Source organism: Phoxinus phoxinus (genome assembly GCF_949152265.1).
Source record: "Phoxinus phoxinus genome assembly, chromosome: 6".
Taxonomy (NCBI): Eukaryota; Metazoa; Chordata; class Actinopteri; order Cypriniformes; family Leuciscidae; genus Phoxinus; species Phoxinus phoxinus.
In genome coordinates, this window is record NC_136881.1 from 29,455,084 (window position 1) to 29,472,818 (window position 17,735).

The 17,735-nt window shown below is 39.2% G+C and overlaps 1 protein-coding gene across 1 annotated transcript in view; it reads right to left on the reverse strand.

Moving 5' to 3' along the window:
• stox2a (storkhead box 2a) overlaps window positions 1-16,464 on the reverse strand; it is a gene marked incomplete at its 5' end in the record, with an annotated part of 54,052 nt that extends 37,588 nt beyond the window's left edge. Inside the window, one exon of the mRNA XM_079615703.1 lies at window positions 15,297-16,464. Coding sequence (XP_079471829.1) covers window positions 15,297-15,624 — 328 coding nt within the window. The remainder of the gene's footprint in view (window positions 1-15,296) is intronic.
• Window positions 16,465-17,735: the final 1,271 nt, after the last annotated feature.

Consider the following 17,735-nt stretch of genomic DNA (forward strand, 5'->3'; position numbering starts at 1 on the left):
ATGCCATGGTACAGACGTGGCCGAGGCTACGTCTGTATGCCTTTCCCCGATCGCTCTGCTCCCGGGAGTTCTGGAAAAGGTCCGTCGAAATGGGGTCAGCCTACTATTAGTAGCCCCGTTGTAGCCAGCCCGAGTATGGTTCTCAGACATCATATCACTCCTGGCAGGCCCGCCATGGCAGATCCCAGACCCTGTCCCAGGCAGGGGGCTTAGTTCTCCACCCTCGGCCCGAGCTGTGGAAACTGTGGGTCTGGAAGTACCTAGAAGCCGGCCTATCAGCGGGAGTGGTTGAGACTATTCTCAGTTCCAGAGCTCCCTCCACGAGGAAATTGTACGGCCTGAAGTGGAATGTAGTTTCCATTTGGTGAAGAGAGCGTGAATTGGACCCAGTTCACTGCCCGGTCGCTTCAGTACTGGAGTTTCTCCAAGACCGTTTCTCTGCTGGGCTTACCCCATCCACACTCAAGGTGTATGTGGCTGCCATTGCGGCTTTCCACGCTCCTCTGAGTGATGGGCCACTGGGGAGGCATCAGCTGGTCGTACGCTTCCTCTGTGGCACCTGGAGGATGAGACCTGTGACTCGCACCAGGGTTCCCACCTGGGACCTGGCAGTGGTCCTCGAAGGATTGGTTGAGGCCCCCTTTGGACCCCTGGAGTCGGCTGAGGCCAAGAACCTGACTCTCAAGATGGCCTTTCTCCTTGCCATCACCTCTCTTAAGAGGGTAGGAGATCTGAGGTGTCGGCCAATATGGCTAGGTCTATGGTTCTGCAGGCGTTTCATCCCCCACCTCATGTGACGGCAGAGGATGGAAGACTTCATCTGCTCTGCCCTGTCAGAGCACTGAGCATTAACGTTCAGAGGTCTTCACAGTGGAGGAAGGCGGACCAGTTGCTGGTGTGCTTCGGGTCCCCCAAGAGAGGGCTTCCCGCCTCTAAACAAACCATCAGCAACTGGATCGTTCAGACGATTTCCCTGGCCTATCAGGTGCGCAATTTGCCTTCACCTATGGCCGTGAGGGCTCACTCTATTAGAGGCATGGCATCCTCCAAAGCCCTCCTTTCATGGGCACCTCTCCATGATATATGTGAGGCGGCTGGCTGGGCCACTCCGCACACATTCATGAGATTCTACAGTCTGGACCAGGGTTCCTCAAACTCGGTCCTGGAGGGCCACTGTCCTGCAGAGTTTAGCTCCAACATTGATCAAACACACCTGAACAAGCTAATCAATGTCTTCAGGATCACTAGAAACTTACAGCTAGGTGTGTTTGATCAGGGTTGGAGCTAAACTGTGCAGGACAGTGGCCCTCCAGGACCGAGTTTGAGGAACCCTGGTCTGGACCTTCCCTCTACACCCGGCGCACGAGTGCTCTCGTCCTAGTTGTGCCTGGAGACAGCTTCACACTGGGACAGGCGGGTTTCGTTGTGGCGTAGTGGGTATCTCGTTCCCATACTGTCGTCACCGACACAGTTCGAGTTCCCTCGAAAGGGAACGTCTCGAGTTCCCTTTCTCGAGTTCCCTTTCCCATAGTGTCGTCACCGACACAGTGTCTCGTTCCCTCTCTCAGGAGGAACAATTATTTTCTATTTTCTCAGGAAAATATGTTTATTAAATTATTTGATGGGAACAGCCAAACTTGCAATTTGGAAAACAAGAAAGAACAAAGGTCTACAACTTGCTACAATAGATCCTGAAATGATGTTTACACGATTGGTAGAGGGAAGGCTGAACATTTAAAGGCTCTCTCTAAAATGTAAAATGTACCTTTTTTTTTTTTTTTATAAATTCTATACTTTTTCCCGCAAGGCAATGCTCCAATCCACACAGCCAAGGCCAATCAATGAGTATGTATGAATGACCACCAGAACAAGACTCTGTCATGGCCATCACAATCTCCAGACCTGAACCCCACGAAAACCTCTGGAATGTATGCAAGAGGGTCACCAGCCATTAAATAAAGGCAAGCTGCTTGAATTCTTTCACCAGGAGTGACATAAAGTCACCTAGCGCATGAAAGTTGTGATTGAAAATCAGGGTTATTCCATAAAATACTGATTTCTGAACTCTTCCTAAGTTAAACATTAGTATTATGTTGTTTAAAAATGAATATAAACTTCAACTTGTGTTCTTTGCATTATTCGAGGTCTGAAAACATGGCATTTTTTTCATTATTTTGACCAGTTGTCATTTTCTGCAAATAAATGCTCTAAATTACAATATTTTTATTTGAAATTGTCAGTAGTTTGAAGAATAAATCAAAATATTTATTTAACTCAAACTGATTTTTTTCCAGAGCTGTACACACACACACACACACACACACACACACACACACACACACACACACACACAATAAACTAAATTTGTACAAATAACTAAAATTGTATCTTTACCATTTTATTTTTTCAATTAAAATTATACTTAGTATTTAAATATATATATAATAATCACTTAAAGACAAAACTCCATGATTTTTATTAAAACACTATACTAGCGGGCTGGATGCAGATGGAAATTATACTCCATGCCTCTAGATGGCAGCAATGCATCAATCCATATCATGAGTTTATTTCTGTCAGCCAGGCAGGTGGAGCATACAGCTTGATCAATATAAATAAGCCTTGTAAAAACAACAGAGTAAGATACCACACAAATTCACATAGTCAGATTACTTTAAGGTCACGTCACTTTTGACAAATCACAACAGTCATAATATTATACTATGAAGTAGTATGAGAACAAGTTACATTGTGATGTAATTGTCATGTAAAATAATTAAATGAATATTTAATAAATTACAATAAAACTGAAATTATTCTGCATGTTTTACAAATCAATAAATCAAAATAGGATTGAGCTTGATATAAAAAAGTTAAATAAAGAAATAAATGAAAGCATATATGGCCTAAATGAAAGCATATATGGCACACACATAGTTCCACAAAACCTCTCTAATCCAAGTTGAAATTCTTTTAACGGAGTGTGACCTCGACAGTTGAGTTTTAAAAAGGCCTACCCTGAACAAACATTGCACAAATGCTCCATTTAAATAGGGAATGAGATGGCAAGACTTGATTACAACTCTATAAATGGTGTAGAAAAAAAGGAATTTAAAAAGTGTAAATAGGGGGGTTAGGGGGGTTGGGGCACTGGGATAATATCAAGCTTTTTTTAAGCTCCAAAACATTTGACAGGGTGTAAAATGGAAGCTTACTGAAAGAAAATGTAGGGGTCTTCATTAAATTATTTGTTTCTTGAATAATATTGGGCCCTAACAAGAGAAGACATTAAGGGTGTGTTCACACTAGTTCGGTTCTCTGGGTTCTTTTGGTCCCACACTCCGGACCAAAAGATACATTTAGTCCTGGTTCGCATAGCATTCACACTGTAATTTTTAACACTAAACATACAAATACAACACATCAAAATGCTTTATGACGTGTATACAGTGCCCTCCACTAATATTGCCACCTGGGGGTGGAACAATACATTGACATGGATGCATCGATCAAACCTCTAACGATACTATGCATAAATGATGATACTATGATAAAATATCGATACGAGTTAGCTTTATTTTGACACTCTACACGTCCTCAAGTAACATCCGTCTATGCACTTAAATTGGAAAGTTTGTACGTACATCAGGAGTTTATTTAAATAACACTTGCCCGATGGCTTATGCTACCGCTAACCCGGACGTCAAGGTAATTTCAGTGATTTGAGAAACGCCCGTAAAAGTCTTGCACGATCACCGGAAAAAAAAAGTTGCTGAAAAAGTTTTTTGTTATATCCACATTTTTTTTATTATTTTTTCCGAAGTGTTGACAACTTAAGTGTTAACTAATAATTGATGCAAACTGGTATCAACAAAATATTTGTATATTCCTGGAACTGGGCGTCGTTACACTACATCCTCCTTATGCATCGCTTTCTGCCAGGACTTTTACGTTTTTTTTCCCAAATCACCGAAGTGACCTCGATGTCCGGGTTAGCAGTAGCATAAGCCATCAGGCAAGTGTTATTTAAATAAACTCCTGATGTACTTCCAACTTTCCAATGCCTCGTTTTATGAGTACAGAACCTATTTGTACTACTGTATAAGTTTGGTACCATTCCATTCCAGCACTAAGCCATTCGGCTGATATCTCTAAATAAGCTCTAACTTTAAAAATATTCGACCAAGGGAAAAAAAGCTTCTGAGGGGGGTGTTTGGCTCGAGGTCATGGTGCAAAGGACCCAAGGTTGAAATTACTCCGAACCATCCCTTTAATCTCCTCAACTGAAATAGACGCCTGACAAGATTGACTGAACCCTAAACACGTTTTGTCACAAAAGCCTATTGTCCACTGCATCGCGAGTTCAAGTTTTACTGCAGAAACCGACAAGCACCCTTGTTGTTTGTGAGTGAACACAACCCGATAAGTCAGTTTTAGCGAATCAGTGTGCAGTATTCAGGTCAGGTGACAAGTCTGCTAGTCACTTTGAAAAGACGCGCTAACTGAGAGGAGTTTGGTCAAAGCTGATTAAAAGTGATCGCGGATAGATCATTTAAACGAACTTGATGAACCCGAAATATCTTCTTCGGGGTTACAACCTTGATAAAGCATGTTACAGTGGTGAGGGAAAAGCTCCCTATTGCGTGTAATCACAACAATAAATACATTTGTCATGCTTCTATGTCAGCGGAGGAGATTAACGTTACAAAGATTAACCAAGTGTTTTATTGTGTCATAGCAATTGCTTGGTTTTGTTTAACTCTGAAACATGAAATGTGGAGATATTTGCTTTTGCCAAAAACGACTGTTGGAGTTATCTGCTTTTGCTAAATAACAAACTTTTAATATAAAAAAAAATACTTTCAATGAACTTTAGTTTTGTAAGTTACCTGTATTTTGTGTTGTTGTTGTTATTAATACTTAATCAAAACCACAGCTGCAGTTTGATTGATATTACTTGGAATGCACAATAAAAAAACATGATTTAACATGAACAAGAACGGAGTTTTTGCAAATGAACTCTTCTGTTGTAGATGCCCCAATTCGCCTTTGGCTAAGCCACGCCCTAGAATGTAGATTGACCAATCACAGCGCAGCCAAGAACGAGCGCCCACAGAGGGTCCGACACTTTTTCACGGCGCTCCATTGACTTCAACGCAGGAGGCTCATATTTTTGGTCTCGGCAGGCTATTATTACGTCGTCGTTTTATAAAAAATATGGTTAAACGTTGTGCCTGGGGCATTTGTAACACATATACGCGTTTCCCAGAGAGGTTGGAGGGGGGTGTCCGTTTTTTCCCCTTCCCAAAACCGAAGTTAAATACTGACAAGTGTCGTCTTTGGATTAAACTGTGTGGACGTCCTCAGTCAGCGAAACCCCTCAAGGATCAACAACACACTTTTGTGCTACATTTAGCTTTTAACCTTACTGTGAAGTTATACTAGTTAGACAGTTGTATGCTGGTTTAGGTTATGATTTCGGTTCTCTGCCCTAATTGTTGATACATTAGCACACGCTGCTAATAAATACAACTTTATACTCGCGTAACGTTAGTCCGTTTTCTTTGTAAATAATAACGATTATAGAAGTGAATAGAGACCTACCCAGCTTTGCATGACAGTGTTTCTCCTGATATTGTGAGTCACAGCCTCCGTCTCGATTAGGATATGCTGTGGTTCATTGTTTGACTGTGACCGTTACGCTTTTGCCTATATTTGGATGCCTTGTTGTTGCTTGCGTTTCACCGTTTGTCTTGAATAAAGCCTTCAAACGCATACTGCAACCCCTTTTGCCTACTTCTATCGGACACTTTATTTGCTGCTTTATAAAAGTTTGATAAAATTTCAGCAGGAAGAGCCGTCACAGCATAAGCCATGTTGATACCAAACCAGAGCCCAGTTGAAGTTGTCGGAGGTAGCAACAGTAACTAAGGGGGGCGGGGCTTAGCCAAAGGTGAATTGGGAGAGGGTGTGCAAAGTTCATACAAATGTAACTGGTTGTGTAAACTTGGCACATAATAACTAAACATCGATAAATCGATCGATATAGCCCTGAATCAAATCGTATCGCAGAATTTTTGAGGTATCGCCAAATATCGTATCGCTGGATGAGATGATGGATATCATATCGTATCATGATGAACTGTCCAATTTACACCCTTTGTAAATATGAGCAAAGGTGGGTGTGAAAATAAATCTACATTGTTTTTCCTTTTAATCTTTCATAAAAATAAAAATAAATCTCTAGTTCACGTTGGACATAATTATTGGCACCATATTATTACAACATCTTTTTGGCCCTTCTATGTGCGTACGTACATATTATATTTTTACCAGCTGAGAACTCAGAAAAGAACTTAGAAAATGTGTAAAGGAATCAAAACAGCGGCAGCAATTCCTCGGTCGCACACAGACGAAGGTCTGCTGTAGGACAATGCCTATACCAAATGGGCAACATCGCGACTATGATGAGAAAAATTTGAGCATGTCCTTTTGGTTCGTTTAGATGTCTTTGGTCCGTGTTGCATTCATACAATATATTGGCAAAAGTGTTGGGACACCCCTCCAAATCATTGAATTTAATGAAGCAATAGTATGACACAAAAATATATATTTTTGTATACCACTCCATTAAAGCCTTAAGACTTTGCATTAATCAGAGGAACAAGTTCAACCTGAAAGAAGTGTTGCTGACAATTGTCTTTATCACAAGTAATTCTAATTTCCCCCTTTCAAAGCACTCATGTCAGTATAAATGTCAGAATAACTTTTCAAGTGGCAACTTGCCAGGTTGTAGAATCTCCACAGGCTGTCCTTTCTAGTACAGGTTTGACTGAATGGCATGGCTGTAAAATGGCTTTTTACACATGGACACACATTTATTTAAGAACGCAAGAAGAAAGAATTAAAAAGGAGGAAGTTTACAGCATGAATGGGCTAAAAAAAATACTATCAAAGCACTAGCACTTATATTGTGTTGGCTGGAACTTTAGAGAATGACTGCGCCCCTAAAGCAAGACAAAGCAAACACCTGTGAAATGAACTGAGATGGATTTGTGTGAAACTTCTCAGAGTTCCCAGGGTCGCTTGGGAGTGACTCTACACACACAGAAGATTGATAAGAGTGTGCAAGAATGGTATTAGCAAGACGACACTCAGCAAAGTTCTACCAAGGTGACACATGAGGGAAGCGGGAGAAGGTGAAGAGTGCAGGTTAGGCTCCAGGCTAAAGGAGAGATCACTCTCAGATCTCCTTACAGGCCAAAGATCAAAGCCACAGCTGGGCTTTCAACCGGAAAATTCATCAAAAGTCTATTTGCCCAAAGTGCAAGCTCAGATATGTATTGACATGCTAAAATGTATAGTTAATGAATGAAAACAAAACTTCAAATTATAAAACTTAATATTGTTTGGCTGTTAATGTTTATTTGTTTATTTGCCGAATTTATGCTGCTAAGTGTCATCAATATCAAACTGTTAATCCAACAGTTGGATGAAATGTTCTGACGAATAATGCTAGCTTGGTTTAGTGCTAGGTTTAGGCCAGATTAGACGTTGGCTAAACGTCTGATGCATATGGTACACTTAACTGGAAACACTTCAAGAATGTCGAAGTCGTCATCTGATTGGTTGAATTTTATCGAATTTACGGGGGGCGCGAGTGTCGCGTTTATTTTCGGTCCGCCGGGAAACAAAGCGCAGACGTGTGATTGCAGAAGAAAAACTGTTGTGTTTACATGAGTGACAATGAGCATTTATCAAGATCAGCTAAACGTAGAAAGTATGCGAGGTTCACGGCATAGACTCTTTAAGAGATGTCCAGGAGTTTTGTTTGAGGCACTTAGTGGAGACTTGTTGCACGCCGGTCTGTTGTTGTGGGGACATTTCCACGCCCCGAAACGTGACGCTGAACGAAACGAACTGTAATTGGTTGTTTGACATGTCGGTCAAACGGCCTTATGGGCGGGCCTTGGCCAAAGAAAGCTGCTATGAATTCCAGACCTTCCTCCAGCTGAAGGTCTGGCTATGCGAGACTAAGGCCAGAGGTATAGGAATAGACGTTAATAAAGCCTCAAAGCACATGAATATGATGCTGGTTGTAGCACAATCTGATAGTTAGCATTTTTTTAAATTGTGCTTCCTACTCTTTTAATGGGAGGAATGAAAGAAGTAAACATGAAAGAAGTAAATTCACTTCATTTCACTGTAATTGTAATTTAAATTGTGAGCCTGTGTAATTTAACTATATTATAACCTGAACCCTAAATTTTATTACATTCAAAATGTAAATCAACCACAGAAAATGTGACAGCAACATTTCTCAACATGATGTGAGATTTGTGTATATGGCCATAAACTAAAGCCAAATATATTTTCTGCCACAAAGGTAGTGTCATTTCAAAATTCACGTCACATGAATATATGGATATCTACGGTATAATGGGGTTATTTGTAAAAAAGAAAACAATTAAAAAAACATTAACAAAACTGTTCAGCGTTAATTATATATTAACATAAATTACTGATAATATTTTTAATACAGCAGAAAGAGACATTCAAAATTAATATCTAGGCTACTAATACAAATTTGACTACCTTTTTATTCATCTCTCTGACTAATGTTTTTTCAGTTTTTGCTATCCTTAAAATCTTTAAAAAATGCAGCTAAGGTCGGAGCCATAGCCATGTGGGCAAGTGCTCTGACATATGGTGCGGTTGCACTTCGGGCAACCCGAATACGGGCTTTTCCCAAGTTCCCGAGACCTAAGCTTGAAGTCGTTTTAAACATATTATAATGACAACGTGTTCGTTCATTGGCCAGAGAAGAACTGAGCCAACTGAGATGGTTTCTCCCAAGGTTTTTTCTCCATTCTGTAACCTGATGGAGTTTGGGTTCCTTGCCACTGTCACCACTGGCTTGCTCAATTGGGGAGACTAATATTCAAAAAAATTATTGATTTGACTGCACTGACACTATTGGATGAGAACTGAGCTGGATGATGACATCCCTGTTTTTCTGAAATGAACACATTTTATAATTGATAATTGATATAATTGATCATCTTTACAACAGAACTGAATCAACACTGAACTAGCTTCAGCTGAACAATGACACTATTTTCTTTTAGAGCTGCTGTATAAAGTAGATGAACTGAACTCTGCTAGCATCATTGAATCATTTTCCTGTTATCACTGTTAAGCTGCTTTGAAACAATCTGTATTGTATAAAGCGCTATAAAAGAAAAGTCTCGACAATGTGTAAGTGAAAACTTTTGCACAAAGCTGCAGCCACCTCACTAGATGTCACTGTAAGTCCAAGACGAATGTCATGTAACAATGCACAACAAAATAACATTACTGGGTGCACCTTGTGTTTTTTATGCACCTAATTTAAAAACTAGTGTAGAAGTAAACAGCAGTTTAACATCCATGGATAATTTGCGCATCTGTACTTGCGCCAGGTTTGGTGTTGAGGCAGAAGTGATTTACAATGAGGTGTTAAAAGTGAACCTGCACAGGCATTAGCCAAATATGCAGTAAAACACCACAGAGAGCACAACTCAACATGACTTACTGCTGACCTCTCCCACACAGACATGCACACAATGATTTACTCTCTGTGGATGATCAGGTGTTATCAACACACCTGATGACACATCTAACAAACCTTTACCCCTCGGGAACTGGGGAACAACGAGCAAGTGGAGGCACACAGAAGGTCAATGACACAATTTAATTATTTTTTATTCTGGAATTTATTTTTCCCTGGTATTTTGTTATTACATTAACATTATAATATTTCAATTTATTTTATTAAACAAGGATGTTTTCTTTGTTGCTGTGCTTTTACATCCTCTTGACATGAGATACAGCGCTTATTTGAGACATTACTCATTATATTTGCAATGAAAAGCACCAAACAAACGGTTAATATTGGAGTAAAATTATCACAGCTCTTTTGGGATCCTTCAGTGGGATGTGCAGAGCGGCAGGTACACAGCCATGGACATTTAACTACGTTTTACTCCTATTGTTAGTCCGTCTGCTGTTTATCCTGCTTCCACTACAGCTTGGACTCACTGTTTAGGCAGACATTTGTAGGAAACAAAAACTTTTTTGTACATTTGGGTAGATACTGAAACATACAATATGGACACAATAGACATATAAAACATCTCAAATGTAAGCAGCATTTAGACAAATTAAAAATATTTACGAATCCTTCTATATCATAAAAATATATTTATATAGTTACATACATTCCGGGTATGTTGTATTTTTAGATTTCTTAATCCTATCCCGTAAACCTAAACATACCCAATTTTCAACAAAATAAAAAACAAAAAACAGGCGAAACAGTATAAAGAAATGCAACAGATAATTTATTCCAAAAATAAAAAATAAAAAACTATTTTCGATATCACTAATGTAAACCTTCTCATAGGTTATGTCAGAATAACCTATCTTGAGGTGGCAACTTTTGAATTTTGAATAGGTGTGGGATTTAAACATTTTTAGTAATTACTGAAGTAGTGAAGATGCGAATTAGCCTTGGCTATAAACACTATGATACCGACATGGGATTTACTTCGAGAAGATAACCAATGTTCACTGTATCTGTCCATACCAAAATAAACTATAAATAAAAAATAAAATAAATGAAGATCATTGAATAAACACTTGAAATGGATCTGCTCCTCACACAACATAATCATACAGATTCTAAAGATTTGTAATTACATTGATCATAAATGCAATATAATCAACCGATTAATTCCATTAATTAAATATTCATATATTAAATAAGGACCCGTAAACATTTCTACATCTGTAAGGTTGTTTTTACGTTTAGATGCTGTCAACACATCAATATTGCACTTTTTTAGTGGCAAAGGTAAGTAAATAATATGTGATCAAAGCACATTTCATTTTCATTGGAATTGACTTCCTTAACTTAAAAGATAAAGTGAAATGGATTCCTCATGATTTATAGAACAGGTACAACAAGAATGAAACCATAACACTCTTGGACTAACTGTCAACAACAACAAAAACTTTAGTCTGAAAAGTTGACGACTGAGCCAGGCTGTCCACAAATCTCTACATGATGCCGATTTGCTGATCCATTGGCTATTTCCCTTCATTCTCTTCAGCACTCCTCCCTTTCCTCCTATTGAAAACAAGGCTTATAGGGCTTGCCACAGAGTTCCCTTTCCTGTCCCCCAGCCTTCCTTCCCATCTGCACCAAAAGCAGACCTGCCATGTGTATACACAACCTTCAGAGACATTGTACTATCACGGTCCTTGTATGTTTCCGCCCCGTGATCTATAGACAGTTGACCATATTCCATTAGTCAGATGCTAAAAACTGAACATGTTTAAAGAGGGATTCTCACTTTTCAACAAATGATTGCTGTTCTGCAGACGCCTCAAGAGTGTGGTTACCAAAAGGCTCTGAGTGGTTAGTGTTTTGTGAAATCTAAAACCTCACGGTGTCTGGGCGACATCCAAGTAACACAAAGACATCAGAGGAAGCCATCCTAATTTACCCAGAGTGTATAAATCTTCAACCCAATTCATCCTGACATCCAGAAGAACATATGGGGCTTTGAGTTACACATCTCGAATTTCTAATAATTTAGAAGAAATAATTGCAGGCTATGTTTTTCACACTTTGTAGAAACTGTTCTTATTTTGTTTATGTTGGAAAAATGCACGGGTAAATTCTCGAAAAGTTGAAATGGATTTGTCTATTTATCACTATTTTCAAGATGCAGAACAACACCATTAAAAACGCACTTTTATCGCTTAGCGATAAGCGGTAACGGTGTTTCACTTCAAAAGCTTTGAAATAAGGTTGAGTCAAACTTCATGTCTGCAATTAAGTTTTACCAGACAGTGTTCAAAGATCTGAAAAAAGTTTCCTTAAGTTGAGTTAATGTCAGATGTATCACTGAGCACAAACATCCTCCCCACCACTCACACAAACAGTTATGAACTCTACTTGACACTACTTGTTTGCCATGCTTGTGATAATCACACACCTTAGGGGACCTGTGCCATGTCAAGACATTTTTAGCACTAATGGAAACTTTTATAACTGTCTAGATGGCAGTGTTTGCTGGCAGGGGTGATGTCTGGGTTAAGATCTAAGGAAATATATTTTTCACTTTTGAGTCTTCACTTTTGTTGCGTCGGTTTCACTGCATGGGAGGAAGAAAAACAACTCAAGAATAGAATATCTATAAACCTGTCAACAATTTGTTTATTGAAGAACAGAATATTCATGTTAAATGCCAGCAAGGAAGAATTTCTTATTTACTTTACAGTATATAGGGGTTGTAAAAAGGGGTTGGTTCATGTATAAAGCTGCTGTGTAAAGAAAACATGCTTAATCTAAGAACTTGGTGGTCCAGAACCATAATTGAGAAAATACCAACAGATTTTAAAGCATCATTTGTGTACATAATCTTATACTAGGTACATAAGACCTCATGTTTGTGTGTATTTTTGCAACCTGACAAGCCAAAAAAGAAAGTGTAATCACTAACTATAGAAAGTTAATTAAAGAAAGTTAAATGGTTAAGACATGTCTATTTGGATGTCAATCGTTAATATGAGGGATGATAATCAACAATAATCTTTTCACATGACAATAATTTGTCATAATAATTTGCAACTTTTCACTTGCAATAGTTGTTACAAAAGATGCTATCTTCACAAAATCAATAAAGAAAAAAAAATGCACAATTTTTTTTTCTTAGTGTGAAGAACATTTTAATAATCTGAAGAACAAATAGCAAATAGCCTTTTGTGCAGTGGAAAGGTTCCGTGAATGGTAACGGTTCCATCAATGCCAATAGAGAACCTTTCTTTTAAAAAGAGTATCAACAGTGCACAATCATTTTTTCCCAGATTTTTAAAAATCTAGTAAATAAATGGATGAATTTAAGGGCTTTTCAGGTAATAAAATCAGACCACAAACTGAAAAAAATAACCAGAATGCTTCTTTTAAACTAAATACACAGTCCAAACCATTGTAAACATTCGAAATGATGAATCAATTATTTTATCAGTTGGAATTTAGATTAGCCCATTCAAGTCAAAAAGTCTAAACTCAAATCTGCAAATACTAGACATATCACCACATTCCAAAACAAATTATTCAGTACCAGGCGGTGGAATGAGAAGAAATCCCCTTTGAGCCGAGTGCAGTAATATGGTTTGTTTTATGTTTGCATTATGTGTGACTGGAGGCCCAATCCCTCACAATCTCACCCTTGAAACTATATTTTGTTAACACAGCCTTGGAGACATACAAAGAGTCCAGAAAACTTCAGGTGGAATATAGGTACATTCATGCCATGTCGTGATTACCATAACGATTCTGAACTAAGCCTTCACGTGCTTGTAGAATGTGTAATTACAACGTGTAAACTCTTTTCGGAGAGCTAAGACTACAGATTTAAGGTGTGTTCAACTTGAAGCAGCGCTGTGCAGACCGATCGTGTGTAAGACAGGATTCCTCAAGCCCGGTCCAAAAAAAGAGTTTAGTTGCATCATAACAAATCTAAATTACAATTGAATTCGGCCCTGTTTACACCTGGTGTCAAGATGCGTTTTAGTTGACCGGATCCCAAGTGGACGATGCTAAATGGTGTAAACGGGGGAAAACTTTTTGAGCTTGTCCACTTTTGACCACTTCCAGAGGTAGTCGAAAACGCATTTGACCGGATTGCTTTCGTAATGTAGATGTGTTCGAACAGCCGCAAAAGACTGCCTACTCTCCGTTTACTGACTTAATGCGGAAACATTATGGGAAGCGTGCTAGCCAGAAGGGATTTAAACTTTGTGCTTTTTACGTTTTTCATCTTAAGACAACAATGTTCTCTCACCATTCCTGATTTCTAACACACACTCACAGTCACAGGCATTCAACGTCATCTTGCGGCTATCAGAGCAGAAACGAAAGCTGATGCTCTCTGTTTTTTCCGTCATCTTTGTGCGCGTATGTAAATTGCGCGAGCATATTTTGTCCATTAGATCGAAAGATCTGAAAAATCACATACATTTCTCCTTCAAGTAGACGTCAAGATTTATGGGAGTGTTAAAGCAAAGAATGGGTGACCCCTTCAGAACAAGGGGTTTGAAAGTAATTGCAACAAGTGTCCTTGTTCATGTTGTTTATGCAACAAGAAAATCCTCATCATGTTTTAGCATTGGAAAGCATTAGGTCATTGACCTCATTAAAAGCAGGTTTAAAGACTTTATAAAGCCTAGTTTTACAATAAATCTCACTGTAAATTCCAGTTGTCAAATTTATTTGTCCAAGATTGTCAGATTTAAAAAAGGAGAGGTTTTTTTTCTGACTTGACAATGATTAAAGGATACGTAAATCTATGTACGCAGCAAACTGGCAGCTGTCAACTAACTGGCAACTTTTCCCACACAAAATACCGCTACATATTTCAAAAATACCAGGTTACTGCATAATTTATATTTCCTTACTGTATATGTCATTTAATAATATGATGTTAATATGCAGCCTATTTCAGCTATTTAAAGTTGCCTCATTTATACTCAATTGTAACTTAAACACAGAGCAGAGCATAACTGACACAGAGACAAAATACCAGAAGGTCCCTTCAATAATACTATGAACATAATAAAATGCAACACAAAACACACTAATGTACATTATTTTAATAAAAAAAAAATTAATGTGATGGTTCACTTAAGGATTTCTGGGAAAGTATTGATTACTTTTTACTTATTGTATCTCAATATAAAAGTATAAATAAAAAAATATAACTATAAATGAGCCTTAATGATTATAACTTTTCTTCATAAATGATATGGCATTTCATACTTTTTTAACTTCTAAAGCACTTTTTACAGTAAAATGCATTGCCTTTTAAATAATACCGTTTGATCATACATGGTAAGGTAACTTTTACCTTATCATTTTCACATTCTTCTTAAAGTTGCATGTTTACAAGATCATTAAGCAGATAAATAAACCTCACATGACAGTTGTGCATGGTGGGGATTCTCAAGTCAATACACACTGCAGTTTGAATTTGCAAGTGCACCTTACTAGCATGTTCAATATGGAGATGAATTTAGGATACTTCTCAAACCTTTGCAACTACACATCACCGTGTTGAAATACTTTACTGCAAAACACTGGTAGGTTCGCCCACACAATTTCTCAACAAACAAACAAAAACTTGTCTGCTTCGTTCCCCTGGCTGTGCAGCAAGGGTCCCCGTGTGATGCCATTTGGTCAGGCTTACCTATACACTTGATCTCGAAGCCCCGCGGTGGTTTGAGGGCCCTCCGTGTCCATCCTTCCCTCAGGACCTCCAAATGATCCTCCTTGCCTTGAATGAGCAGAACATGTTCATCTATCCAGCCCAAGAAGAAGGTCTCGGATATGGCGTCTGTGACTTTCTTATTCCAGAAGTGCTGCATGTTCTCCGCTTTGAAGTCGGCGAATATCTCATAGCCGGTGTGATGGTGCTGAAGCTTCTCCGTGACCGCGGCGGCAGCTTCATCTTCCGTGCTGACCCGTGACAGCACTATGGCCAAGGAATGGGGCGCTATCTGCAGGAACTTCTCCATTCTCCGGTGCGTTTCACACACAGGCCACGGCGTGGATTGCGACCCTGTCCGATGCTGTCCGGCACTCACACGGGGTTTTATTGCGCACCTTATTGAATTTCCAAAACGAACACATTGCACCGTATTTCAGTTTATTTCCAGGAGCCGAAGCGCTGCGCGTGACGGCGGAGGGTCCACCGGCATGATACGCGCGAGAGACGCAAATGTCATTTATTCATCAAACAAACGCTTGCAACGCCGCGTTCCGTGCGGTGCGCCCATAGCCCGATGCCAGCAGTCCGTTGGGCAATATTAAACCAGGCACTGCACTGATGGGCAAAGCAGCTGAGCTGAATGATCAATGGGACTGTCTGTACTAATAGATCTCAACCTGCCTCTTTCCACACCTCTCCCGCGACATTCTGCGCATTCGGCCGAAAGCAAGCGAGACCGATTCCTCAACCATCGAGGCCTCTTGAGCGGCGGGTTGATCGATCACTGCATTCATCGGTGATGTTTGCTGGCCATAGAGCGCAGGAGATGACTTCATTCCTTCTTATTCATGTCTTCATTTGGTGCACTCTGAGGTTGCCTCCCAGTCTGTCTATACACTATTTGGGGCGTTCATATAGACCGTGGGCTCTCTGGTGTCACGCTCGCAGCCGTTAACTCGTCTCGGAGGCGTCGGGCTCTTGTCCCTGACGCCGTGCGTTTGGTGTCTGTCCGGTGCGGCGGATTAGATTGGACGTGTCGACAGAGAGCGCGCGGATCACCAGATGTTTTCCTGACTCCACCTACAGGCGGCCTTCAAAACATCGCGAGTGTAGTGCACGAGCCTCGCAACAGGTGAACATGGGGAAAGCAGAACGAGAGCTGGCGCCTGGCGGTCACAGATTAGCTCAATGAACTTTTAACACTTTACAAAACGATGGGGTGGACTTGAAAGAGTGCATGAGAGGATATGCTATGTTTGTGTCCTTTGTGTGTGTGTGTGTGTGTGTGTGTGTGTGTGTGTGTGTGTGTGTGCGCGCGCGCAGTTCTGAATACAGGCATAATGTTAAATTTCAACTGATTTATGGGCTGATTAAAAAATGCCCCAATCACAAGGTGGTGAATGTGATACCTATTTTTTTTTCTCAGATATTAGCACATTAATTAACCCAGTCATATAACAGTCATCTTTATAATTAATTCATTTTTATATCTGGAATGTAGGCTATAATTAAATTCTTAATTTAGGCCTAATTGAAAACTAAAAAACTCTGGAAGTTTTGTAATTCTTCAACATCATTGTTGGTTCTTAATTTTTTTTTACAAAAAGAGCTTTCCATAGTTTTAGTTTGATCGTATTTATGACATTTTGTACTTTAGAATATTTTATTCATGTAGGCCTATTTTAAAAAAACTATTATTGATTTATTTTTTCTTTCCTTGCTAGGCAGTTTGAGTTTGCGGACTGTTATCTGAAAAGAATTTGGTCTTGTTTGCATTTGTGTGAGCTTCTTTTCTCTAAGGCCTTGATCAATTATCTTGAACACAGAGAGCAAGGGCACAGGCATTGGTGTCAGCTTTCGGCTCCGAATCCCAAGTTCCCAGGATGTTTCCTCTTGTTTAGTTATTTGAGTATCACTAGAAAGAACAAGACTGAATCTTTTAAAATCCTGACCCAGAGTTGCAATTGTTTAGATAAAAAGGCATTTATTTACACACTCCCACAACTTCAGTATTGAAACTGTGTTGCATTTCACATTAGAAGGTATTTTAGTAATCAGGATTACTTATTAACGGACAGCTGAATTCATAGATTTTGAAAAGCTAACTTAACAAATCCTGAGTTATAGAGTAACCATGATTACTGTGTAACCCAGAATAAATATCCATTCACAACTAATGATCACCATTTGTAAAGCTTAATGAGCTGCAGGTAACCAAACAGTACAATGCTTTGTTGAAATAAATATGCAGGTTGTAGGCTACTATAAAACCGCATTTTAAGTGTCTTCTAACAAAATGTGATCTCTTTTTTTATACATTACTGTAAAATTAGCTGTTATTTTAAAGCATTTTTGTTGTTTTGAACTTTTAAAAAAGGGCTCTGAAACAAAACAAGCTGAGAACCAATGATGCGTTTA